Source organism: Mobula birostris, chromosome 1 (assembly GCF_030028105.1).
Source record: "Mobula birostris isolate sMobBir1 chromosome 1, sMobBir1.hap1, whole genome shotgun sequence".
NCBI lineage: Eukaryota > Metazoa > Chordata > Chondrichthyes > Myliobatiformes > Myliobatidae > Mobula > Mobula birostris.
This window is the reverse complement of record NC_092370.1, coordinates 223,973,055-224,000,617: the sequence shown is the minus strand read 5'-3', so window position 1 is coordinate 224,000,617 and position 27,563 is coordinate 223,973,055. Positions and strand designations below refer to the sequence as shown.

At 47.3% G+C, this 27,563-nt stretch overlaps 1 protein-coding gene across 2 annotated transcripts; it reads right to left on the bottom strand.

Moving 5' to 3' along the window:
* Positions 1 to 2,422: 2,422 nt before the first annotated feature.
* On the bottom strand, positions 2,423 to 27,353 carry LOC140205181 (probable G-protein coupled receptor 132). Of its 2 annotated transcripts, XM_072272509.1 has the most exons (4): positions 27,270 to 27,353; positions 24,891 to 25,010; positions 13,249 to 13,356; positions 2,423 to 10,274 (listed from the first exon to the last, which is right to left on the bottom strand). In XM_072272509.1, the coding sequence occupies exon 4, from the start codon at positions 10,242 to 10,244 to the stop codon at positions 9,210 to 9,212; it is 1,035 nt and encodes a 344-aa protein (XP_072128610.1). In that variant the 5' UTR covers positions 10,245 to 10,274; positions 13,249 to 13,356; positions 24,891 to 25,010; positions 27,270 to 27,353; the 3' UTR covers positions 2,423 to 9,209. The 2 variants fall into 2 exon arrangements, with proteins under 2 accessions (XP_072128610.1, XP_072128599.1); XM_072272498.1 differs by lacking the exon at positions 13,249 to 13,356.
* Between the last annotated feature and the right edge of the window lie 210 nt (positions 27,354 to 27,563).

The following is a 27,563-nucleotide window of genomic DNA, read 5'->3' as shown; positions in this document are numbered from 1 at the left end:
AGTCTGGGCCAAGGACTGGAAGCCCAGAGGCAACCAGCTAGCCCTGGGGATGGAGGCCTGTCTTTTGTGGGTGGGTGGACATATGTGAAAGGGTGTGTGTGTGTTTTGTTGTTGTTGTTGTTGTTGCTGCTTGTGTTGTTCTGCTGAACATCATGAGCATGTTATGTTGGCACCAGAATGTGTGGTGACACTTGTGGACTTCCCCAGCACACCCTTGTAGGTTATTAGCACCAACGACGTGTTTTACTGGATGTTGTGATGTGCCTGATAATCTGAATCCTACAGCACGGAACAGAGCTTTCAGCTCAACTTGTCCGTGCATACCAAGATGCCCATCTCAGCTTGTTCCATTTGCCCAGACCACTCTAAACCTCTCATCCATATACCTATCCAAGTGTCTTTTGTTGTTTTCATTCCCACCTCTACCACTTCCTCTGGCAGCTGAATCCATACACCGACCATCTTCTGGGTGAAAAAGTTGCCTCTCGGAATTCTATTAAATCTCTCCCCTCTCAATTTAAACTTCCACCCTCCAGTTCTTTTGCCTAACCCTGGGGAAAAGGCTGTGCACATTCACCCTATATACACCCTTATGATTGTATCAAAAATCGAATAACATGGCTGATGCTGACATCTCGGGAATAGAGCCATTACCCTCCTGTTTTAGGGTAAAAGTCACAGAGGAATACAGCACAGATACAGGCTCCTTCAGCCCAACCAATCTATGCCAACCACAGTGTCCACCAAACTGCTCACCAATCTATGCCAACCAAACTGCTCCCAGCTTCCTGGATTCAATCCATATCCTTCCAAGTCCTTCTTAAATGATGCTATTGTACCTGCCTCAACCACTCCCTCTGGCAGCTCATTCCATACACTCACCACCCTCTGCATGGAAAAGCTGCCCCTCAGGTCTCTTAAGTTTCTGCACTCTTTCCAGTTTAAACACATCTTCTCTACAACAGCTTGGTAAAACTGTACGCAGTGCTCCCATCTAGCTTCAATGACAGTGTAGGGAAGTGTGTGGTCATGCACTTTGAAAGAAGGAATAAAGGCAGAGACTATTTTCTAAATGGGGCGAAAATTCAAAAATCAGAGGTGCAAAGACACTTGTGAGTCTTCTTGCAGGATTCCCTAAAGAATAACTTATAGGTTGAGTCAATGGTAAGGAAGGCAAATGCAATGTTAGCATTCAATTAAGAGGCTGAGAATATAAAAGCAAGGATGCAATGCTGAGGCTTTATAAAGCATTGGTCAGATTACACTTGGGAGTGTCATGAGTAACTTTGGAGCCCTTATCTAAGAAAGGATGTGCTGGCATTAGAGAGAGTCCAGAGGAGCTCCACGAGAATTATTCTGGAATGAGGAGTGTTTAATGGCTCTGGGCCTGTACTTGCTGGAGTTTAGAAGAATGGGGTTGGGAGGGGCCTCATTGAAATCTGCCAAATATTGAAAGACTGAGATAGAGTGGATGTGGAGGGGATGTTTCCTGCAGTGGGGGTGTCTAGGACCAGAAGGCACAGCCTCAGAATAGAGGGACATCCCTTTAGGACAGAGAGGAGGAGGAATTTCTTTAGCCAGGGGTGGTGAATCTGTGGAATTCATTGCCATAGATGGCTGTGGAGACCAAGTCACTGGGTATATTTAGAACTCTGGTTAATATGTAAGGGTGTAAAAGGTTATGGGGAGAAAGCGGGAGAAACGGTTTGAGAGGGATAATAAATCAGCCATGGTGGAATGAGCATACTCATAGGCCAAATGCCCTTATTCTGCTCCTAAGTCTTATGGTCTATTTCAGCTGCAACGTAACGCCTCATCTCCGATACTCACTGCCCGGCTGATGGGGGCCAGTCTTTTTCACCGCCCAGTCTGCCTGTGATGCCACCGCCAGTTGTGACGAGAGTACACATAGATTAAGATGTTAACTGTCCTGTGCTGGCACCAGTGGGATCAGCAGTTGGTCTGCCACCTGTCTTCAGGAGAAAGAGAGATAAGGAAATCAATGGAGCAGCATTTGGAGATGTTAATTAAGGGACGGAAGGAGAGCTGTCAAGATCGGCCCCCCCTTTGAACCCTGAACTGTTTGAAGTGATGGACAGGCGATACCCCAGCAGGGGGATAAAAAGGGACAGGTTCGCTAAGGCAAGACACACACGACACCCCGAGGTAACGAGACCCTGGAAGCGGTGCATCTCCCACAAGTCGGTGGGAGGTTTTGGAGGGCTGGTCGTGGGACCAAGCCATAGACGCACAGGGTGGAAAGGTACGATCGGCGGGAACCTGGTGTGTGTCCGCTTTTGCCTGGGTGCCAGGTTTCACCGCAGAGAAATGATCGTATCTGGAAACGGGGGGGGGGGGGGGGGGGTCACAGTCGGTGACCTCAGAAGACATCACAAAGGGCTCGCCCGAAAGCTGACTGTGAAGAATATCGAAGGTCTGTGTGGAAGCCGTTTGAATATTCATTCATTTTTGCTCTCTCTCTCCTTCCCCCCACTGTCCATCTCCCACGGCAGTGATTACTGTGAACTGAACTGAACTCAATTGAACTGAACTTTGCGTCACTTTGAAACTGGTCATTTACCCCTAGACGACGATAGAGCTTGATTGATCCTGTTATCTTAATTCTGTGTACATGTGTGTTTATCATTGCTGAACTGTTGCATTTATTATCCTTTTGATTAGAGTACTGTGTTGCTTGTTTCTTTAATAAAACTTTCTTAGTTCTAGTAATCCAGACTCCAGCTGAGTGATCCATTTCTGCTGGTTTGGCAACCCAGTTACGGGGTACGTAACACAGTGAACTGTGCACATGTTCTCCTCGGTCCCTCTGTTCTGTTACATTGCCAAGACAGGCAAGGAGATTCGTATGCTGGTCAGTGTGGACATGATGGGCCAAAGGGCCTCTTTTTGTAGTGTATGATCTGAATCAGGTTTATTCTTACTGACATATATTGTAAAATTCGTTTTCTGCAGCAGCAGTTCACAATAATTACAATAAATTACAATGAGTTAAATAGATACTGAAGTTTTATGTGGTTTAATGAACCCAGGTCAGCCCAGCCTCAATGATACAAGAACCTTAAACCCTGTCCCCTATACCATTCCTCAGCCACTCAGTCATACGGTCTGTCTTTCTATTTCTGCCGTAACGAACACATGGCACTGGGAGTAATCCAGAGAGCAGTACTTTGAGGTCCTGCTCTTCAGCTTCTGTCCTAACTCACTCTCCGTTTCTGTGCCATTGGTGCCAACGTGCACCATGCCCCCCTGGCTGCTCCCCTTTCCCCTTGAGAATGTTCTGCAGCCATTCTGTGGCATCCTCAACCCTGGCAGCCGGGCATCTGGCATCTCTTTCCACAGAATCAGCCGTCCACTTCGGCAGCCACTGAGTCGCCTGTCACTATCGTTCCAGTAGACTTTACCTTTCCCTGTTGAACCTCAGAGTGGGCGACGGTGCCACTGACCTGTGCCCTAATAAACCCCAATACCCGCCCCCCAGCAATATCCAAAGAGCTAGACCTGCTACTGAGTGGACTAGCCATAGAGGAATCCCACACTGATTGCCCTCCTTCTCCTAGTGGGCACCCATAAGACCATAAGACATAGGGACAGAATTAGGCCATTCAGCCCATCGAGTCTGCTCTGCCATTCCATCATGGCTGATTCTGGATCCCACTCAACCCCACACACCTTCCTTCTCACCATATCCTTTGATGCCCTGACCAATCAGGAAATGATCAACTTCCGCCTTAAATATACCCACGGTCTTCACCGCAGTCTGTGGCAGAGCATTCCACAGATTTACTACTCTCTGGCTCAAAAAAAATTCCTCCTTACCTCTGTTCTAAAGGATCACCCCTCAATTTTGTGGCTGTGTCCTGTAGTTCTGGATATCCCCCACCACAGGAAACATCCTCTCCACATCCACCCAATCTAGTCCTTTCAACACCCAGTAGGTTTCAATGAGATCCCCCATATTCTTCTAAGATCCAGTGAGTACAGGCCCAAAGCCGCCAAACACACCTCATAGGTTAACCCCTTCACTCCCGGAATCACCCATCTACCTGAAGCCTGATCGTTAGGTATGACCACATCTGGAGACTCATCTCTGTAGTCCCCAGCTTCCCAGGTGGCCCTGAGCACATCCAGCTCCAGCTCTTCGTTCTGGTGTATCAGGAGCTGGACTTCCCACGGATGGTCAGTGCACCCAGCTATATCTCCTGAAAGATCAGGTTAGGTCAACTCTGGTGACTCCCATTGGTTGGGGTTAACCATGGATGTTTGTATCCTATCTCAGTAGGCGAGCCAAGGCAGTACGATGTGGAGAGCGAGCTGTTGCCCATATAGCAGGCTCCCCCTCTCCATGTAGCTGATGAATCTAACGGCAGAGATCGATACAAATTGATACCAGCAGCATCGCGGGAAGTGAGTGCGTGGAACATGCTGTTAAGGGTGGTGGTAGACGCAGATACATTGGGGATATCTTAGATAAGCATTGAGTGATAGAAAAATAGAGGGCTGTGGGGGAGGGAAGGGTTAGATTGATCTCAGATTAGATTAAACGCTCAGTACAACATAGGGCAGAGGGTCTGTACCGTGCTGCACTGTTCTATGCAGTCATCAGGGAGATTGTGAGGTTCCCTGACTTCCCACATATTGCAGGAGGAGCATTCTGTGCACTGACTAACACCCAACCTACACCGATTCAATTCAGTTTCAGGGTCAAGATGGCACCGAGTTGCATTCTCTTTCCAGGTCACGGCTCAGAACCAGTTGTTTCATCTTTTAAGCTCATAGGGCATGCTATTTGCACCAGAATGTGCGGCAATACGTGTGAGTTTCCTCTAGCACATCCTCAGGTTGTTAACACGTTGCACCGAATGTTAACATGCACATGTGTTAAATAAATCTGAATCTCAGGGACTAATGAGTTACAGACAACAAAAATAGAACCTTGCCTGTGTCTTCTCTTAAAAAGTTATTCTCACTGGCACACCCGGGCTACAAACTCCACCTCTCCGCACCAAACCCTCAGTTCTCCTCTCTAACACAAGCTCACTGTTGCAATAATCACTCTTACCCCTTCCCTTCTCACTTGCCCATCACCTCCCTCCAGTGCCCCTTCTCCCCTCCTATCACATTCCTTCTTCAGCTCTTTACCTCATCCATCTATCACCTCCCGGCTTCCCACCTCATCCCCCCTCACCTGCAGCATACCTAAATACTTCTATGGAAGTGTTAATCATGGATAAATGTTCACTTTTCAAATAGCTTGACTTTAAAATTAGTTTTAAACGTGACCTGCTAGTTTGTATTCCTTCCCCTCCCCTCAGCTTCCTATTCTGGCTTTTTCCCCCCATCCCTTTCAATCATGATGAAGGGTCTCAGTCCAAAACGTCAACTGTTCATTCCTCTCCACAGACGCTGCCTGTTTGTTGAGTTCCTCCAGCATTCTACATGCGTTGCTCTGAATTTCCAGCACCTGCTCAATCTCCCTGTTTCCAAGATGGCTAACCCACCTGACCCTAATATTTTATTGCCCGCTGTCAATTAGCTAATCAGCCAATCTATTGTCAATTAACAATTTACAAATGTGCCTCCATTGGGGTCCTGATAAGTTGAAAATGACCAGCAAGTCCTGAGACTGATCTGTTTTAAACTCCTGTGTCTCCCATGCCCAGTCCCAGCTCCCAATAAATGGAAGAGTACAGTGCAGTTCAGGCCACTGGGCCTACAATGAGATGTAAAGGGAAAACTCTTCACCTAGAGGATGGTAGGTATATGGAATGAGCTGCCAGAGGAAGTGACAGAGGTGGGCACATTGACACCATTTAAAAGACACTGGGACACATACATAGATAGGAAAGGTTTTGAAGGATATGGGCCAGAATCAGGTTTATTATCATCATCTTATATGATGTGAAATTTGTTGTGTCCCAGTTGCAAATACTATAAGTTTCAAACTAAATAAATAGTACAAAAATGGGAATAATGAGATGCTGATAAAAGGTCTCGGCCCAAAACACTGACTGTCTATTCTCCACGGATGCAGCCTGTTCTGTTGAGTTCCTCCAGCATTTTGTGTGTGTTGTGTAGTGATGTAGTACTCACTGGTTCACTGATCATTCAGAAACCTGGTACTGTGGGGAAGAAGCTGTTTCTGGATTATTGAGTGTGGGTCGTTAGGCAAATGGGACTAGCCTGGGTGGGCATCTTGGGCAAATTGGGCCAGTGGGTATCTTGGTTGGCGTGGACAGGTTGGGCAAAGGCTTGTTTGCTTTAGCCAGGGATTGATGAGAGTCCAAACTGCAACTGAAAGTATGAGGTGAATGCCAGAGGGAAGTTTGTAACACAGGGAGTGGTAAGTGTGCGGAACAGCCTGCCAGGAGTGGTGGTAGAGCCAGATACATTAGGGGCATTTAAAGAGACTCTTAGAAAGGCAATTGGATAGTAGAAAAAATGGAGGGCTATGTGGGAGGGAAGGGTTAGATTGATATCGGAGCAGGTTAAAAAGTCAGCACAACATGAGCCAAAGGGCCTACTGTGCTGTACTGCTCTATGTTCTACGTTCTAAATCACCACAGACAACATTTGCTGCTCCATTATACAGCCAGAGAACTCTCCAGCTTAATTGTTATAGAGCACGGATACAGGCCCTTCAGCCCAACATGTTCCTGCTGACTCTGTCAGCTGGCAATCTGGTCCCATCCACCCACGTCTGGCCCAGGGCCCTCTAAAGCTCTCCTATCCATGTGCCTATCTGGATAGCTTTTAAATGTTGATAATGTGCCCACCCCGACCACTATTTCTGGCACCTCGTTCCAAATCTGCATCACCATTTGCATGAAGCTCCCACCAGTGTCCCTTTTAAATCTCCTGTGTGATCGGGATCCAGACTAGCGTGTGATTCAGCATAAGTGCTCACCTGTCATGAAACTAGGTCTGTGGTTTGCCCAGGCACGCACAGACAGAACTGACACATTCATACAACTAGCTGTGGAAATTCCAACCATGTCTTTCAGTTCTCTGAATCAAAGCTAAATTCCCCCCGCTCCACCACCCCCTCAGCATGGCCGAGTGATCACTGCAGTGTGAGTCCGTGTGTGAAAGAACAGTAGAGATGTTGGAGGAACTTAGGCAGACGGACAACACCTGTGGAAGGGAAAAACAGAGAACGTTTCGGCTGAAAGACCCAAAGTACAAATCCATAATTCCTTGGAAGTGGTATCACAGGTGGATAGGGTGGTAAAGAGAGCTTTTGGCACATTGGTCCTCATAAATCAGAGCATGAAGGCTCTCAGCCCAAAACATTGACTTTTTATTCTTTTCAATTGATGCTACCTGATCTGCTGAGCACCATCTGTGGAAAGGAATAGAGTCAATCTCACAATGACAGGGTCACACCGTCACAGGGTCAGTCTCACAGTGAAGGGTCACAACATCCAGGGGTAAGTTTCACAGTGACAGAGTCGCAACATTGAGGGGTTAATCTCACAATGACAGGTCACACCATCGAGAGGTCAGTCACGCCATCAAGGGTCGCACTGTCTGAAGTTAAAGTTTGAAGTTCAGACACAGCCAGCTCATTTACATCTTTAATAGGTCAGTGGCTCTTAATTGGTGGAAGGGCCCAGCCCGACTGATGACATCACCACTCTCCCATGGTATCATTGATAATACAAAACCAAGAGGAAGGAATTAACAGTGTAGTGAGAGGCCTTTGGAACCTGAAGGCAGTCTGAAACCGAGCCACCTACTTCCCACCTTCTGTCTGGATCCATACATTTTCCACTTAAGGTCCCTGAGGTCACCCAATCACAGCCCCTCAAAGATTTCCAAGCAGATTCCCTGAGAAATTATCCAATCGAAGTTCCTGATAGGTCATCCTATCACAATCCCTGAGAACATGTCCAATCACAGACCCTGAGAGTCTGTCAAATCACATTTCTTGAGAGATTGCCCAGTCATGTTCCTGGAGATATCAATCAACCACATTCCTTGAGAAATTATCCAGTTGTATTCCTTGCGATGTGAAACATCCACATTACTTGAGAGATCATTCAATAACAGTCCATAGGAAATATTTCAGTGACATTCCTCAAGAGATCATTGAATCACAATCCCTGTGAGACTGTGCAATCACATTTCCAATGGTGAATTGGTCCAATCAAAGTTGCCAAGGAATGATCCAATCACAGTCCATGAAAGGTGATCCAATCACAATCTCTGAGAGATGATGCAATCACAATGCTGGATGATGATCTAATCATAACCTGACAGATCATCTCAATAGATCCCAATCTTCCCTCTGCTTTGGTTCTCGCTAATATAGCATATGATCACAATATTTACTAACACTCTTCCGATATTCACCTCAAATTACTGTATGCCAGTTCACATGATCAAACAGATTTCAGCAACATTTGTGTTTGCAGAATTGCTGATGATTATCAGAGCTGGTAAAGCTTATACAGAAGATTAAGCAATTTTAGGCAGGGACAGCATAGGTCAGACTCTGAGTGAAGCTCCCTCTACACTGTCCCATCACACACTCCTGGGATCAGACACAGAGTGAAGCTCCCTCTACACCGTCCCATCACACACTCCTGGGGTCAGATACAGAGTGAAGCTCCCTCTACACTGTCCCATCACACACTCCTGGGGTCAGATACAGAGTGAAGCTCCCTCTACACCGTCCCATCACACACTCCCACTGTCAGGCACTGAGTAAAACTCCCTCTACACTGTCCCATCTCATATTCCCATTGTCAGACACTGAGTGAAGCTCCCTCTACACTGTCCCATCACACACTCCTGGGGTCCGACACAGAGTGAAGCTCCCTCTACACCATTCCCTCACACACTCCCAGGGTAAGGTCAGTACAGTTGGATGCTGGCCCAATCTCTCCTGATGACATACTCCCACCCCACCCTCCCCCACCTTCCTGCTTGGGAACCCAGTTTCCAGCAAGGATAACTGTCTCCTGGAGGTGTGCCCGTGCCTGCTGCCCTTCCATTCTCAGGCCAGATCTTGGCATGTACCATGTCTCTGCCAGACCTTGAGACGCCTGGCGATTGAAATCTCTGCGGAAATCTTCCCTGGCATCTGGCATTCTCCGGTCCACCCGCCTCGAGGGCAAAAAGCCGGTCCAGCTGAGACGCAGGTGGAGTCCACCAATGTTCCACGTGCCTGAGGACCCCTGGGCTGTTCATTGCAAGCTGGTCATCTCCTCCCTCCGACAGGAGGACACCCGGGAGCCTGGGCCATTCCTGAAAGTGTAGCTGTCAGTCGCACTTTCCTGCGGGACGGGAAGGCAGAGGAGGATGCGGAGGTCCCGCTTCAGCTCCTGCCTCACACTCTCAGAGGAGAACATATAGAGGAAGGGGTTGATGGCGCTGTTGACCGTGCAGAGGCAGAGGAACGCCGTGGATGCCGTGTATATTTTCTGCTCAAATTCGCAGCTGTTGTCGAGGATGGAGTACGCCACGGCCCGACTCAGGAGGATAGCGTGATAGGGGGTGAAGCAGATGAGGAAGATCAGGATCACGGCCACAGCGAGGTACTTCACCTTGGCTTTCTGAGACGGGTTGAGGCAGGGGCTGGACTGGATGCGGCGGAAGATGAGGAAGTTGCTGCAGGCCAAGATACAGAGGGGGACACAGAACCCCACGCAAAAGCGGGCATAATTAAACTTCGCCACCAAGGGTGGCATCGGAAATGTCTCAAAACAGGAGTCATTCTTCTTCTCGGTACTCTGCACACCGGACAGAATGAAGACCGGGGTGTGGATGACCATAACCAGCATCCAAATGGCGAGACAGACAACCACGGCCGTCCGCCGGCGCCGGCGCCACTGGGCCTCGATGGGGTAGAGAACCACGAGGCAGCGGTCCACGGAAATGCAGCAGAGTAGGAGGATGCTGATGTAGAGGTTGTTGAAGAATATGTAGCCAGTGATCTTGCAGGATAACGGGCTCTGGTTCCACTTGTTCGCGCTCTGGACGTAGGTGATCCAGTTCGGGATGGTGCACAGGTAAGCCAGGTCCGAGAGCGACAGGGTGAAGAGGTACACAGAGAGAACGTTCTTCCGTCGGATCTTCAGCATGCTTAGGATCAGGGTCAGCAGGTTGGCTGGGAAGCCAAAGACCATTACCAGGCCGTAGACGGTGGTGAGCGGGATAGTGGAACGGCTGTAGGTGATGTTACAGGGCTCCTGCAGCCCAGTCTCGTTGGTGTTGCTCATGGCAACAGGATCCCCGTCAGCAAACAGAACCTGGAAGAAGAGGAAGATGGGGAGGGGGGTGAAAAAGGGCAGAGGCCATGTTCCTTCTCGACACTGACCCCAAACCTTGCTCCACCACCCACCAAATATCCCCATTGTCACATATCAGATTCCCCCATCATCACCCCCCACCAGATTCCCCCGTCACCACCCCCCACCAGATTCCCCCGTCACCACCTCCCACCAGATTTCCCCATCACCACCCCCCACCAGATTCCCCTGTCACCACCACCCACCAGATTTCCCCGTCACCACCCCCCACCAGATTCCCCCGTCACCACCTCCCACCAGATTTCCCCATCACCACCCCCCACCAGATTCCCCTGTCACCACCACCCACCAGATTTCCCCGTCACCACCCCCCACCAGATTCCCCCCATCACCACCACCCCCCACCAGATACACCCATCACCACCCCCACCAGATTCCCCCATCACCACCACCCTCCACCAGATCCCCCGTCATCAACCCCCACCAGATCCCCCAACATCAACCCCCACCAGATTCCCCCATCATCAACCTGCACCAGATCCCCCATCACCACCCCCACCAGATCCCCCATCACCACCCCCACCAGATTCCCCCATCATCAACCCCCACCAGATTCCCATCACCACCACCCACCAGATTTCCCCGTCACCACCACCCCCACGAGATTCCCCATCACTACCCCTCACCAGATTCTCCTGTCACCACCACCCCTCACCAGATTCCCCCGTCACCACCACCCACTGGAATTCCCCAAAGTGGGGTGTTGTAGACCAAAGGGATGTGAAGGAAAGTCGGACTGAGAGCTGCACCTTCAGGAACGGCCCAGGCTTATACGAGTATAAAGCCTGATTTATATTTCTGCGTCAAATGGATGCCATAACCTATGCAAGTGGTCTACGCGCGTTGTGAGCATTTATACTTGTGCGTTGGTGTGTCTGCGCTGCTCTGCAATTCGGGCATGTTGTGCATGCGCGCACACCTGCCCATGCAAGGCTTCATGGCCATGGTAGTCTTTCTCGGGGTAAACAAGTTTAAAGCGAGCGTCTTTTTTCGTAAAAGTGAAATGTGTCCTCCATAATTTCGGAGGTCTGTAAAGCCTTATGGAAAGCATTGCAGCCAGAGTTCCTTCCCTGCCCTTCAGTCAGCCAATGGGAAGCTGGAGGAAATGCAATGCTACCAAGCGGACCAATCACAGTTATTGCGGTCTGCGTTGCCGCGACGCATAGTTACATTTTGGGAGAGGTACGTGTCAGGCTACGGCGTAGGGATCCGCGTAGCCTCTGCGTAGGGTTCGTGGCAACACCGTACCTACGGCATCGATTTGACGCACAAGTATATATCAGCCTTCAGCCGACTTATACAAGTATAAGGTAAGGGGTGAGTATGACAGGTGGCTTCACATAATTACATAAAACCATGAGGGGTATAGATAATGAGTTTTGTCACAGTCTTTTCCCCAGGATAGAGGAGGCTAAAACCAGAGGAGCAAGGTTTACAAGAGACCTGAGAGACAACATCTTCACACACAGGGTGGTGGGAATGTGGAACTGGCTGTCAGGGAAGGGTACAACCACAGAGGTATTTGGACATTTAGGGAAGGTTACAAAGCACCAAGTGCTGGCAGGTGGGGCAGGTGGGACTTGCCCAGGTAAACAACTTTGTCAGCATGGACCAAGAGGGCCAAAGGGCTCGGTTCCATCTGTGTCTGTGAGTAGGGTCAGAGAAGCTAAGGCAACTTAACTTGAAACAAGACGATAAGAGGCATAGATGAAGAAGGGAGTAGGAGACTCGTCCCAGAATGGAAATGTCTAATATGAGAGGGTATAATTTTAAGGTGATTGAAGGGAGGTATAGGGGGGTGTCAGAAGTGTTTTTTCTCACAGAGAATGGTGGGTGTCTGGAATGCCTTGCTGGTGGTGATGGTAGAGGTGGATCTGTTCAGTGTGTTTACCAGACTCTTAGCCAGGCACGTGGATGATAGAAAAACGGAGATCTGTGTTGGAGGGAAGGGTTAGGTTAGTTAAAGGGTCAGCCCAACATTGTGGCCAATGGCCTTGAACTGTGCTGTAATGCTCTATGTTCTAAAATGGTATTAACGCTGAAAATGGAAACTACTGGAAAAATTCAGCAGATCAGGCAGTATTTGTGAGCAGAGAAACAGTCAGCGTGGGGCCCTTCATTAAACAAGAAAAAGGCAGAGGAAGAGGTTGATTAGAAAAGTATGTTTCACCATGGAGTGCAGACAAAGGAAATGATTATATTATTATGCTATGTCATATACTGAAGTGTAACGCAATGTTCAAATTTCTTAGCTTCCTGTGTACCTTCTATTAAGTTGTAGTGTGGGTGGTGCAGAGCATTCCGACTGGTTGCATCACCCCCAGGTATGGAGGCTTCAACGCACAGGATTGCTCGAGGCTGCAGAGGGTTGTCGACTCAGGCACAACCCTCCCTCTCCCCGCCATCGAGGACATCTTACAAAGCCTCAGCATTACATCTTTCCTCTTATATTCTTATACAGTCTTCTCGAAATGAATGCGAATGTTGAGGGGTATCTCAGGAAGACGCTGTCCGTCACTAAGGATCGTCAACGTGCAGGACACGCCCTCCTCTCATTCCTACCACCAGGGAGGAGGTACAGGAGCCTGAAGACCCACAGCCCATGATTCAGGAGGAGATTCATTCCCTCCGCCATCAGATTTCTGAATGGACAATGGACGTGGATCCTTTTATCTTGCACTCTTTATTTAATTTTGAAATTTATAGTCATTTTTATGTCGATGAATTGCACTGCTGTCACAAAACAGCAATCATCAGGACTGGTAAGGAAGGGGGCAGAAGCCAGTATAAGAAGGTGGGGTGAGGGGGGAGTTCAGGCTGACAGGTGATAGGTGAGACCAGGTGAGGGGGAAGGTGGGTGGTGGAGGGGAGTGAGGCTGGGACTTTTCAGTTTACCTGGTCATGGCCATTGTACCTTATTTTCTGCCTGCACTGCACTTCCTCTGCTGCTACAGCACTGTATCCTTCATTCTGTCATTGTCTTCCCTTGGGACACCTCAAAGTATTGATGTGATGAAATGATCTGTGTGAATGGTGTGCAAAACAAAGTTCTTCACTGTACCTCATGTGACAATAATAAATAATTTCTGAATCAGAATCAAGTTTAATATCAGCGGCATCAAAGTTATGTAGCGATATTTCATCACTTCATAATAAGTTTGTGTAATGATCTTTACAGTGGCCATCCCCCTCTGTGGCCATTTCTCCTTCTCAGTCCATATTGAAATAGAGTCAGGCTGCACATGAACACAGAATGGTACAGGCCCTTCAGCCCCATAATATCTGCCAACATGATGCCAATTTAAACTAAATCTCTTCTGCCAGCACATTCCCTCCATTCGCTGCAGATTCATGTGTCTGCCTCACACCCTCGATTGTCCGGTGCTCCCGATGTGGCCTTCTATATATTGGCGAGACCCGACGCAGACTGGGAGACCACTTTGCTGAACACCTACGCTCCGTCCACCAGAGAAAGCAGGATCTCCCAGTGGCCACACATTTTAATTCCACATCCCATTCCCATTCTAACATGTCTATCCACGGCCTCCTCTACTGTAAAGATGAAGCCACACTCAGGTTGGAGGAACAACACCTTATATTCCGTCTGGGTAGCCTCCAACCTGATGGCATGAACACTGACTTCTCTAACTTCCGCTAATGCCCCACCTCCCCCTCGTACCCCATCTGTTATTTATTTATATACACACATTCTTTCTCTCTCTCTCCTTTTTCTCCCTCTCTCCCTCTGACTATACCCCTTGCCCATCCTCTGGGTTTTCCCCCCTCCCTCTTTTCCTTCTCCCCAGACCTCCTGTCCCATGATCCTCTCGTATCCCTCTTGCCTAGCACCTGTCCAGCTCTTGGCTCTATCCCACCCCCTCCTGTCTTCTCCTATCATTTTGGATCTCCCCCTCCCCCTCCCACTTTCAAATCTCTTACTAACTCTTCCTTCAGTTAGTCCTGACGAAGGGTCTCGGCCCGAAACGCCGACTGTACCTCTTCCTAGAGTTGCTGCCTGGCCTGCTGCGTTCACCAGCAACTTTGATGTGTGTCGATTGTATCTGCTTCCAGCATTACTCCTGGCAGTCCATTGCAGGTTCCTACCACTTTCTTGCCCAGCACATCTCCTTTGAACTTTCCCCCTTGCACCTCAAAGATTAGCTTTATTTATGAATATTAAGATTTGCTCTCTTTATGAATATTAACATTAGCTTTATTTGCTGTACAGACGTACATTTAAATGTGTTCTCTGTGCCAATGAGCAACACAGTCTGAGGATGTGCTGGGGGCAGCCTGCAAGTGTCGAGGTGCCCCTGTCACTGACATAGCACGTCCACAACTGACTAACCCTAACCGTATGACTGTGGACCGCAGGAGGAAACCGGAGCATCCGGAGGAAACCCATGCGGTCAATGTGCAAACATACAGACTTTCAGAGACTGCAGGAATTGAACCACGATTGCTGGTGTGGTGAAGGGTTATGCTAGCCACTATGCTCCTTTGTCACCTTAAATGCATGTCCTCTGGTTTTTGACATTTTGACTCTGTCTACCCTTTCTGTGCTTCTGTTTGCTTTATAAACTTCTTTCTGGTCTCCCTGCGAAAATACTTCTGCAATTCTCATTCTGATGCTTAAGATCTCTGCCCTCACCTCCCCCTCTCCAAGTTTTTTGACCCAACTTAGGTGAAGTGGATCCTTCCTACGTACAGTACTCTCTCAAGACCCCCTCATGAAATTACACAACATGACTAAATCTCCCTTCATCCTCCCTTCCTCCAAGAGAAAGCTCCCCCTCACAGTTAAACAGCACAGAAGCAGGCCCTGACACCCATCGTATCCATGCCGACCTGAGAGAGGCCTATTTGCCTGTGTTTGGCCCACACCCCTTGAAACCATTCGTATCCACCTGCGTGTCCAAATTCCTTTTAAACTTCGCAATTGGTCCCACCTCCTCAGGCAGCTCACCCCCTAAACCCGTCACTCTCTGTGCAAAGAAGTTGCCTCTCAAGTCCCATTTAAGTCTTTCCCCTCTCACCTTCGCCTCTTAGATTCCCCAACTCCAGGGAAAAGTGACGATTACCGTTCACTTCACGTACACACCTCATGATTTTATAAGGTCACCCCTTAGCCTCCATCTCCTCTAGGGAAACCGGTCCCAGCCTGTCCAGTCTGCTTTTATAAATCAAGCCCATGGTCAGTGTGCCAGACGCCATCTTCACCACCCTGTCTATCTGCGTCACCACTTTGAGAGATCCACGTACCTCTAGCTCTGGGTCCACAACACTCCCAGGGCCCTGCCGTTGCTACAGATTTCCACCTAACCCCTCCCCACCCACTGACCTTCTCCTCTACCTAGGTTCACCTGTCACCTGTCAGCTTGAACTCCTTCCCCTTCTTAATGTGGCCTCTTCCCCCTTCCTTTCCAGTCCTGATGAAAGACCTCAGCCCTCCATAGAGTTGCTGAGTTCCTTCGGCTTTGTTTGTGTGTGTGTGTGTTGCCCAAGTGCTAGAGGACATGCATCTAACACGGAAGAGAGTGGGTGTAGGTTAAAGGAGAAGTGTGGGGTGGGAGCCTGAAGTGTGTGGCTGGGGGTGGTGGTGGAAATAGATACAACAGAGGTGTTGGACAGTCACATGAGCATGAAGGGAATGGAGAAATAAGGATCATGTGTGGACAGAAGGGATTTAATTTAATCTGACATTGTGTTCCGCACAGATATCGTTGGCTGAAGGTATAGACCATAAACATAGGAGTGGAATTAGGCCATTCAGCCCATCAAGTCTGCTCTGCCGTTCCATCTCGGCTGATGTATTATCCCTCTCAACACCATTCTCCTGCCTTCTCTCTGAAATCTTTGACATCCTTACTAATCAAGAACCCATGCCCAACGACTTGGCCTCCATAGTTGTCTGTGGCAAAGAATTCCACAGATTCACCACCCCCGATGAAGAAATTCCCATTATTCCTGTTTTAAAGGGATGTTCTTTTAATCTGAGGCTGTGCCTTCCGGTCCTAGCTTTCCCATTATTGGAAACATCCTCTTCACGTCCACTCTATCTAGGCTTTTCAATATTTGGTTGGTTTCAAGTAGATACCCCCTCATTCTAACACTCACAAGATGCTGGAGAAACTCAGCAGGCCGGGCAGCATGACGAAACGTCGACTGATCTTTTCCACGGATGCTGCCCGACCTGCTGAGTTCCTCCAGCGTGTTGTGAGTGTTGCTTTGACCCCAGCATCTTCAGATCATTTTGTGTTTACGACCCCCTCATTCTTCTAAACTCAGGGCTATCAGATGCTCCTCAGAAGGGTCTGTTCCTGTGTGGTATTGTTCTATGTTCTATGAAATCCACACTAACTGAATTAACACATTCCATGGCTGATTTTGTGAGTGAGAGTGACGTGACTCAGACCTTAAAAAGATCTTTAAAAGAAGCCTCAAAGAAGGAAACCAGAGACCAGTGAGCTTTACATCAAGAGGGACTATTGGGGAAAATTTCTGAAGGATGGGAGTTACGTACACTTGGAAAAGCGGGGACTGATGGGAAGGATTCAGCATGGGGAACTCCTGTCTGACCAGTCCAGTGTAAGTAGTTTCCTGAGGAAGTAACTGAATCACTGAAGACAAGGTGTTCCTGCCGACCTCAGCAAAGTCACGCACGGTAGGCTGGACCAGAAGGGTTGGGTTGTCGTGAGAAAGTTTGTTTTGGGATGTCTTACTGACTGGAAGAATGTAAAATGAGGGGGCATACGTTTAAAGAAAGTACGGGGGGAGATGTCAGAGATAAGTTTTTTTACACAGAGAGTGGAATAAGAAACAGTAAGAACATTAAGGCACATGGTTGATGAAAAAATGGAGAGCTATGTGGGAGGGAAAGTTTAGATTGATCTTTGTGTCACCACATTGTGGGCTGAACAGCCTGTACTCTGATGTAATGCTCTATGTTCTATCTTCCATGTATAAAGCGGTGAGTCACAGGAATCGGTGCTGGAATTGTTGTTTGCGGTACACAGTATACAGGTGACACATGAGAATGTTTTGTAAATCTGCAGCTGATACAGAATTCAGTGAACCGGTAGACTGTGAAGAAGGTTATGAGAGGATAGTGGGATACAGGTCGACTGGAGAGTGGACGCCCCCCCCAACCCCAACATTCTCCCTCACCAATTTTTACCAATGTGTCATGGAAAGCATTCTCTCTTATCTGAAGGCATAATGGCTTCTGATATGGCAACTGCTCTGTCTCTGATCACAATTTATTCTGCATTCTGTTGTTTTACCTTCTACTGTTTTGTTATGTCTCCCCTCTCACTGTGAAACGGAGACATCTCTTTTCCCCTATTAGGGAGAGAGAGAGAGAGCCTGTGGTATGTCAAATTACCGGGTGAATGAGTAGTTTTTGGGGTACTGCAAGACTGTGACTTTATTGATGCTTTGCTGCACGCTTGAGCTTGGTGGGGGGGGGCATCGGTGGTTTTTCCTGGTGGGGGAGTGGCGGTGGTCGCTGCCTCGTTGCTGCTTATGCGTGGGAGGGGGGAGTTGGGGGGGCTTTGGGGTTCTAACATTTAACTGTCATTCATTCATTGGGGCACACCTCTGTTTTTGTGGATGTTTGCAAAGAAAAGGAAGTTCAGGATGTGTATTGTATACATTTCTCTGACATTAAACGTACCTTTGAAACCTATTGAAACCACAGAGTTTGGACGCAGCTCAGCACATCACGGAAACCAGCCTCCCTCCCCTCCATGGACTCTATCTGCAGTTCTCACTGCCTTTGTAAAGCAGCCAGTGTAGTCAAAGACCGCACCCACCCCAGACATTCTCACCTCGCCTCTCCTATCGGGCAGATGATAGAAAAGCCAGAAAGCACGTACCACCAGGCTCAGAGACAGGTTCGACCCCACTGTTATACGATCATTGAATGGTCTCCTAGTCAAGTTGGATTCTTGACCTCACAATCTACTTTGTTCTGACTTTGCAACATATTGTCTGCCTGCACTGCACTTTCTCTGCAACTAACACTCACATTTTATTCTTTATTCTGTTATTTTACCTTCTACTACCTCAATACACGGCATGCAAAGCAAAGTTTTTCATTGCACATGTGACAATAATGAACCAATTTACCAGCTTGGATTGAGATGTGGCAGGTGGAATTTAATCTTGACAAGTATCAGATAATGTATTCTGTGACATCGAATGCTAACAGATTAAAGATTATCTTTATTTGTCACATGTACACGGAAACAAACAGTGAAATGAGTCGTTTGCATCATCGACCAACGCAGTCTGAGGACAAGTGTTGGTCTGCTTCCAGCATAGCAAGCCCACAACTTACTAAACCTAACTCCTGCATCTGTGCAGCGTGGGAGGAAACCAGGGCACCCAGAGGAAACCAACGCGGTCACGGGGAGAATGTACAAATTCCGGACAGGTAGCAGAGGGAGTTGAACACGGCTCACTGGCCCTGTAAGCCGTTGCAGTAATCGCAATGCTACCGTGGATAGGGTGGCAAAAATGGCATTTGAAAATATAACAGCACAGTACAGGCCCTTCGGCCCACAGTGTTGTACCAACCTTTAAACCTACTCTAAAATCAATTTAATCCTTCCATTTTTCTATATCCATGTGCCTATGTAAGAGTTTTTTTAATGTCCCTAATGTATCTGTCTCTACCACCACCCTGGCAGGGTGTTCCAGGATTTGTGTAAAGAACTTCTGTATCTCTGTCATCGCCATATACTTTCCTCCAATCTGCTTAAAATTATGACCCTTGTATTAGCCATTTCTGTCCTGGGAAAATATTTCCAGCCATGCACTCTATCTGTGCCTTTTACCATCTTGTACACCTCTATCAAATCACCTCTCAGTCTCCTTTCCTCCAGAGAGAAAAGCCCGAGCTCCCTCAACCTATTGTCATAAGACATGCTCTCTAACCCAAGCAACATCCCAGTAAATCTCCTCTGAGCCCTCTGTAAAGCTTCCACATCGTTTCTATAATGAAGTGACCAGGTCTGAACACAATAATCCAAGTGTGGTCTAACAAGGGTTTTATAGAGCTGCATGTACAAAAGGCTGGAGGAATTCAGCAGGCTAGACAGCATCTATGGAATAAAGTACAGTCGTTGTTTCGAGCTGAGACCCTTCGCCAGTCCTGCCGAAGGGTTTCGGCCTGAAACATTGGCTGTACTTTTTACTATAGATGCTGCCTGGCCCACTGACTTCCTCCAGCATTTTGTGTGTGTTGCTCGGATTTCCAGCATCTGCAGGTTTTCTCTTGTTTGTGAATTTATAGAGCTGCAACATTACCTCTTGGCTCTTCAATTCAATCCCCCAACTAATGAAGGCCAACAATCAGACATTCTTAACCACCCTATCAACTTTGATGAATCTATGGACAAGATCCCCCTGTCCCTCCATACTGCCATGGGCTGGGGCAAGGAGGTTAAGGGTTGTGGCATTATGTTGCAGCTGTACAAAACATCGGTCAGGCTGCTCTTGGAGTACCGTGTACAGATCCGGTCGCCTCACTACAGAAAAAATGATGTAGCAATAAACGAGAGTGCAGAAGAGATTCATCAGGTCATTACCAGGGACGGAGAGCTGTAGTTATAAGAAGGGACTGGCTAGACTGTGTTTATTCTCACTGTATAATGGGGAAATGACCTTATAGAGATTTACAGAATTATAAGAGGCATAGATGGGGAGAATAGTGTTGTTTACCCAGGCCGGGGGAGACTAGAACCAGGGAGCACAGCTTTACGGTTGGATGAGGATACTTAAAGATCTGAGGGGAAGTTTTCCAGCCTGAGGGTGGTTGGTACATGGGATGAGCTGCCGGGAGAAGTGATGGAGGTTGGTACAATTACAATATGTCTCCGAAGGTTCTCAGTCATCCAGGTCGTTGTATATCAAGCAATAGTAAATCAACGCATCTGGACTTGCTGTCTTGTCTCGAAGATGTTTACCACTCATTCGAGAGGGTTCTTCTGTTCTAATCCATGGTGGGTAGTTTTCCGGTTTATAGACTCGGTATATCAATCACATGAGGGTCATTAAGAGTGGTAGAGGTCATGAGAGGGTCATTAGTCTTATCTTTGCATGAATGGGGGTGTGAACTGTTGTGGAGACGCCGGGGTAGAGATGTTAGGACTACATTGTGAGTAGCTGATAGGTGGCGTTGTACCCACCCCACCGTTCAGGGATGGACAAAGGAGCTTTCTTTGTCAAACTGGAAAACCCACCCATGAACAGAGGGAGCAACACACACGAACTGCAGGGGCAACTCAACAGGCCAGGCAGCATCATTGGAAAAGAGTACAGTCAACGTTTCGGGTCAAGATCCCTCAGCAGGACCCCTCTAACAGAGGGGGTTGGGTCCAACGCCACCTATCAGCTACTCACAATGCAGTTCTAACATCTCTACCCCGGCATCTCCACAACAATTCATACCTCCATTCATGCAAAGATAAGACTAATGACCTCTACAACTCTTAACGACCCTCATGTGATCGCTATACCTTTAAACAACTCACAGAGTCTATAAACCGGAAAACTGCCCACCATGGGTTAGAACTGAAGAAGCCTATCGGATGAGTGGTGAAATGTCTTCTAGACAACACAGCGAGTCCAGTTGCCTTGACATACTGCTTGTGTACAAATACAACATTTAAGAGGCATTTTGATATAGAAGGCATTGAGTTACGTGGACCGTAACCCTTAATAGTCCTCCGGTTATTGTACTTATTCAAACTTCTCTTAAAAGTTGCAATCAAACACATATCCACCACTTCCTCTGGCAGCTCACATCACTCACACCACACTCGGAGGGAAGACATCTCCCTTCAGGCTCCCCTTAAATATTTTGCCTTTCACCCTTAACCTATGAACCTCTAGTTCTAGTCTCACCAATCTTTGTGGAAAAGCCTGGGTGTATTTATTTTATCGATACCCCTCATAATTATGTATACCTCTGACAAATCACCCCTTATTCTCCAATGCTCCAGGGAATACAGTCCTAACCAATTCAATCTTCCCCAATAATTCAAGTCAAGTCAAGTCAAGTTTATTGTCATTTTGACCATAAGCTGCTGGTAGAGTACACAGTAAAAACGAAACAATGTTCCTCCAGGACCATGGTGCTACATGAAACAACACAAAACTACACTAGACTATATGAGACAGCACAAAGCTACACTAGACTACATAAAGCAAACATAAAAACTGCACTAGACTACAGACCTGCACAGGACTACATAAAGTGCACAAAACAGTGCAGGGCAGTACAATAATTATATTAAATATAATAAATTATAATAAATAAATAATAAATAAAATAATTATAATAAATAAATATTATACAATAAGTACAAGACAATAGGCACGGTAGAGGACAAATTACAATATAATAATAAATGATGTAGATGTCAGTCTAGTCTCTGGGTATTAAGGAGTTTGATGGCTTGGGGGAAGAAACTATTGCACAGTCTGGTCGTGAGAACCCAAATGCTTTGGTACCTTTTGCCAGATGGCAGGAAGGAGAAGAGTTTGTGTGAAGGGTGTGTGGGGTCCTTCACAATACTGTTAGCTTTGCGGGTGCAGCGTGTGGTGTAAATGTCTGTAATAGCGGGAAGAGAGACCCCGATGATCTTCTCAGCTGACCTCACTATCCGCTGCAGGATTTTGTGATCTGAGATGGTACAATTTCCGAACCAGGCAGTGATGCGGCTGCTCAGGCTGCTCTCAATACAACCTCTGTAGAATGTGGTGAGGATGGGGGGTGGGAGATGGACTTTTCTCAGTCTTCACAGAAAGTAGAGACGCTGCTGTGTTTTCTTTGCTATGGAGCTGGTGTTGAGGGACCAAGTGAGATTCTCCACCAGGTGAACACCAAGAAATTTGGTGCTCTTAACGATCTCTACGGAGGAGCTGTCAATGTCCAGCAGAGAGTGGTCATTTCGTGTCCTCCTGAAGTCAATGACCATCTCCTTTGTTTTGTTCACATTCAGAGACAGGTTGTTGGCTCTGCACCAGTCCGTTAGCCGCTGCATCTCCTCTCTGTATGCTGACTCATCGTTCTTGCTGATGAGACCCACCACGGCCGTGTCATCGGCGAACTTGATGATGTGGTTCGAGCTGTGTGTTGCTGCACAGTCGTGGGTCAGCAGATGAACAGCAGTGGACTGAGCACACAGCCCTGGGGGGCCCCCGTGCTCAGTGTGATGGTGTTGGAGATGCTGCTTCCGATCCGGACTGACTGAGGTCTCCCAGTCAGGAAGTCTAGGATCCAGTTGCAGAGGGAGGTGTTCAGGCCCAGCAGTTTCAGCTTTCCAATCAGGTGCTGAGGAATGATTGTGTTGAATGCTGAACTGAAGTCTATGAACAGCATTCGAATGGATGTCCAGGTGGGTGAGGACCAGGTGGAGAGCGGTGGCGATGGCGTCATCTGTTGAGCGGTCGGGACAATACGCAAACTGCAGGGGGTCCAGTGAGGGGGGGCAGCAGGGTCTCAAGTCTCAGCAATATCTTTGCAATTTTTTTTCTATACTCATTTAATCTTATTGATATTTTTCCTGTAGGTAGATGCCTCACCAAAGTCTTATACAACTTGAACATAACATCCCAACTCCTGTACTCAGAACTTTGATTCATGATATATAAAGTGCCCATAGCTTTCTTTATGACTCTATCTACCTGTGACACCAATTTTCAAGGAATTATTAACCTGTACTCCCAGATTCCTCTACTCTACCAGACCCCTCAGTGCCTTAACATTCACTATGCAGTCCTCCCAGACTGCAACATGTCATATATTAAATTCCATCTGCCATTTTAAGTACTTATACTTTATTGTCAACAAACAATTGGTACTAGAACGTACAATCATCACAGCGATATTTGATTCTGTGCTTCACACTCCCTGGATTACAAATATTAAATATTAAAAATAGTTAAAATGAGTAAATATTAAAAATTTAAATTATAAATCATAAATAGAAAATAGAAAAATGTGAACTAAGGTAGTGCAAAAAAACCGAGAGGCAGGTCCGGATATTTGGAGGTCCATCTTAATGAAGGTCAACACACTATATATCTTGAAAATTCTATCAACTTGTACGGCAACTTTGGGGGATCTATGGACTATGAACATTCCACCAAGAATCCTGCCATTAATCCTGCATTCTGCCTTCAAGTTCAACTTTCTGTTAATCACTTAACACTTTTCCGGGTTAAACTCTATCTGCCATTTCTCAGCCCAGCTCTGCATCCTGTCAATGTCCCGCTGCAACCTACAACAATCCTCCACACTGTCCACAACTCTACCAGGTTTTGTATGATTTGCAAACCTACTAACCCACTCTTCTACCTACCTTTCTGAAATCTGCTGCCCAATTTGTTCTCTCAGTGACCACAAGCCTGTCCTCCAGGTGCCTGATGTTCTCCCATGTATGGGTTAGGGTTAGCAAGCTGTGGGCATGCTATTTTGGTGCCAGAAACACAGTGACACTTGCTGCTGTGTTGGTTGTTGCAAACAACACATTTCACTATATGTTTTGATGTTTCAATGTACCTGTGACAAATAATCTTTAATCTTTAAGAACTCAATATTTTATTGTCATTACTGTACATCATTAGTACCCAGGAGCTTCACAATTACATTGCTAGGATTCATTATTTTAACTGTATCCTAGGAACCTATCTGATCATAACATCACCTTTAAGAGTTTGTAATTTAAATCAGTATACTAATGGCTCTACCGCATTAGGAGTTTGATTTGGCATGTCGCCGAAAACTCTCGCAATTTTTTTACCGATGTACGGGGGGAGAACCGTCTGGTGCGCAGGGTCAGGAGAGACCGCCAAAGGTTGTAGTGTCAGCCAGCACAGTGGCGGTCACAGCCTCCCCTCTGTCAGGAACATCTTCAGGAGGTGCTGCTCAAGAAGGTGGCATCCATCATGAAGGACCCTCACTATCTGGGGCATGCCATCTTCTCATCACTACCTTCACGGAGGAGGTACGGGATCCTGAAGACACACAGTTTAAGAATAGTTTCTACCCCTCGATCAGATTTCTGAACAGACCCTGAGCCCATCAACGCCGCTAGTTCCTATTTGTACTGTTTATATATTGTAACTTGGAGTAGTATTTTTCATGTACTGCTGCCACAAGACATCAAATTTCATGACATACGTCAGTGATACAAACCTGATTCCGATTCTTATTCTGGTAACTGTGTCAATAACTTGGATTTTTGCCTTGGATCACCTGTACAATAGTAATACTTACGTCATGCTGCTGTTTATTGACAACGGTTCGGCATTCAACATAGTCATACACTCATTTCTAATCAAAAAGCTCTAAAACCTGGGTCTCTGTACCACCCTGTGCAATAGGATCCTTGATTTCCTCACCAGGAGACTGGATCAGAAATAACATCTCCTCCTCACTGACTCTGGCACCCCTCAAGGATGCTAGCTTATCCCACTGCTCTACTCTCTCGACACCCACAACTGTGCAGCCAGGCACAGCTCAAAAGCCATCTATAAACTTACCTGTTGTTGGTAGAATTTCAGACGGTGTCTGGGAAGCGTCCAGGAGTGAGGTAGATCAGCTGGCTGAGCAGTTTCACAGCAACAACGATGAGGAACACAGACCAGTCCTCAGCGAGGGATCTGCAGTGGGAAGAGTGAGCAGTGTCAACATCTCTGAGGATCTATCCTGGGCAAAGCACACTGATACAGTTACAAAGAAGGCACAACAGCAGCTATGTTTCATTAGAAGTTTCGATAAGTCACCAAAGACTCTCACAAATTTCTACAGATGTACAGTGAGGAGTATTCTAACTGGTTGCATCACCGTCTGGTATGGCGGGGTCACTGTGCGGGATCGGAAGAAGCTGCAGAAAGTTGTAAACTCAACCAGCTCCATCGCGGGCACTAGCCTTCCCTACAACAAGGAAACCTCCAGAAGGCGATGCCTCAAAGAGGCGACATCCATCGTGAAGGACCCCCTTCACCAAGGACATGCCCTCTTCCCATTGCTACTATCAAGGAGATGGTACAGGAGCCTGAAGACACACACCTCAACGTTTCATGAACAGCTTCTTCATCTCCACCATCAGATTTCAGAATAGACAAGTGGGATCTCCCAGTGGCGGTCCATTTTAATTCCACTTCCCATTCCTGTCATGATGAGGCCACACTTAGGTTGCAGGAACAACACTTCATATTCCGTTTGGGTAGTCTCCAGCCTGATGGCATGAACATGGATTTCTCAATGTCGTCCAAACCACCCCATCCCCATCCTTCTCCATTTCCTATCCCCCTTTCCCTCTCTCACCTCGTCTCTCTATTCAACTTCCCAGCTCTTTTCCCTCTTCCCATCCTTCCCCCTCCAGGTTTCGCCTATCACCTGGTGGGTCTCTCTCCCCTCCCCCACCTTTTAAATCTAGGCAGCTTTTTCTCTTCAGTCCTGCCGAAGGGTTTCAGCCCGAAACGTCGACTGTACTTTTTTCCATAGATGCTGCCTGACTTGCTGAGTTCCTCCAGCATTTTGTGTGTGTTGCTCAGATTTCCAGCATCTGCAGATTTTTCTTGCCAATGTAATTAAACCTGATTCTAATTCTGAATATTTTTCAGTTTTATTGTAGTTACATCACTACAACCCAATAGTCTTGCAGTGATGACTTCAGGAGCAATTATTACTGTCAGTATATCATTAGGACTCAATATTTTTATTGTAATTAAGGTCCAGAGTTCCCATAATTATTTCATTAGTAATAAGTGGTTCTGTTATCACATCATTAGTGCCACCACTACAATGATATCGTTAAGAATGATAGTTTCATAATGACATTGTTAGAAACCACTTAACGGTATTACATTGTCACATCACGGCATTATAAACAAGTGGTACAGATCCAGTTGTAACTATCTGCACAATTTAACAGCCCTTCCTCACATCTCCTTCCTGCACGCTCTCCTTACATAGTGTCCTGGAGAACACTATGAAGATCTCTCTCTACCTTCTTCACTTCCCATCCGTCACAATATATGGGAGATGAAATCAGGTCTGCCCCCGTCCTCTCCCTACCCAGACACTCTGTTGCTCACGGTCTTTCTCACCCTCTCTCCCCCCTCTCTCCCCCCTCTCTTCCCCCTCTCCTCCCCCTCCCTCCTCTCTCTCCCTCTCCCCCTCCCTCCTCTCTCTCCCTCTCCCCCTCCCTCCTCCCTCTCCCTCTCTCCCCTCTCTCCTGTCTCCCTCTCCCCCTCTCCCCCATCTCTCTCCCCTTCCCCGCTCTCACCGCCTCTCTCCCCCTCTCTTACCCCTGTCTCCCCTCCCCACTCTCTGCCCTCTCTCTCTCTCATATTCATAGCCTATCTACTTTTCTTTCCCTGTTCCTCACACCCTAGTGATCCTAGAAGAAGTCGGTGCGGGAACTACTTACTAACAATTAGTTTGATCCACAACGTTGTGCTGGACTAATTAAACTAGCAATTAAAAGCCTAACTGAAGTCATCGCTTCTGCCTAAACTTGGTCCAAGTCCCTCCGTTACCTGCATATTCATGTGCCTGTATCAGAGCCCCTCCCAGTAAACGCCTCAATTCTATCTGCCTTTGCCACCCGACAGTACAGTCCTCACGTTCACCGTTCACTGTGTAAAAAAACTTGCCCATGATTCTACTTTGAACTTACCCCTCTCATCACTGCGTAAAAATCAAAAACACTGCTCTCTTTCCCATTCCTTCCTAGCCTCTCTGCTTCCTACTGTCCACTGCACGTGCCCCATTCGCAGCCCGACTCTTTCAGCCCTTGTTTAGCCTGCTCCGCTTTGGAACCGAGATCCACCTGCAATAAATCACCCGGTTCTGGATCCTGAACCAGTTCCATGAAATTAAATCAAGTTTTTTTTTAAAAAGGGAACATTTACCTTTTCGAAAGGCTCCCTGAGTGAGCTTGATAGGAAGTCAGTCAGCAACTGGCTGCGTTCAGTGTGAACGTGTCTCTCTGTACAGCCTACAGGATGTGACAGCTCATTCGACTTCTCTCTCAGTACCCAGCTACTGACACTGCCACAGACGCTGAAGCGTGTACAAACTAGCAGCCAAGCACCACACTCGGGAGGAAAAGTCTAACCCACACATTTTTTATTAATAGACTTCTGGAGAAACTTCAGCAGGTCAAGCAGCATCACGTGAGGGTTTGGGCAGAGAGGAATTATTTT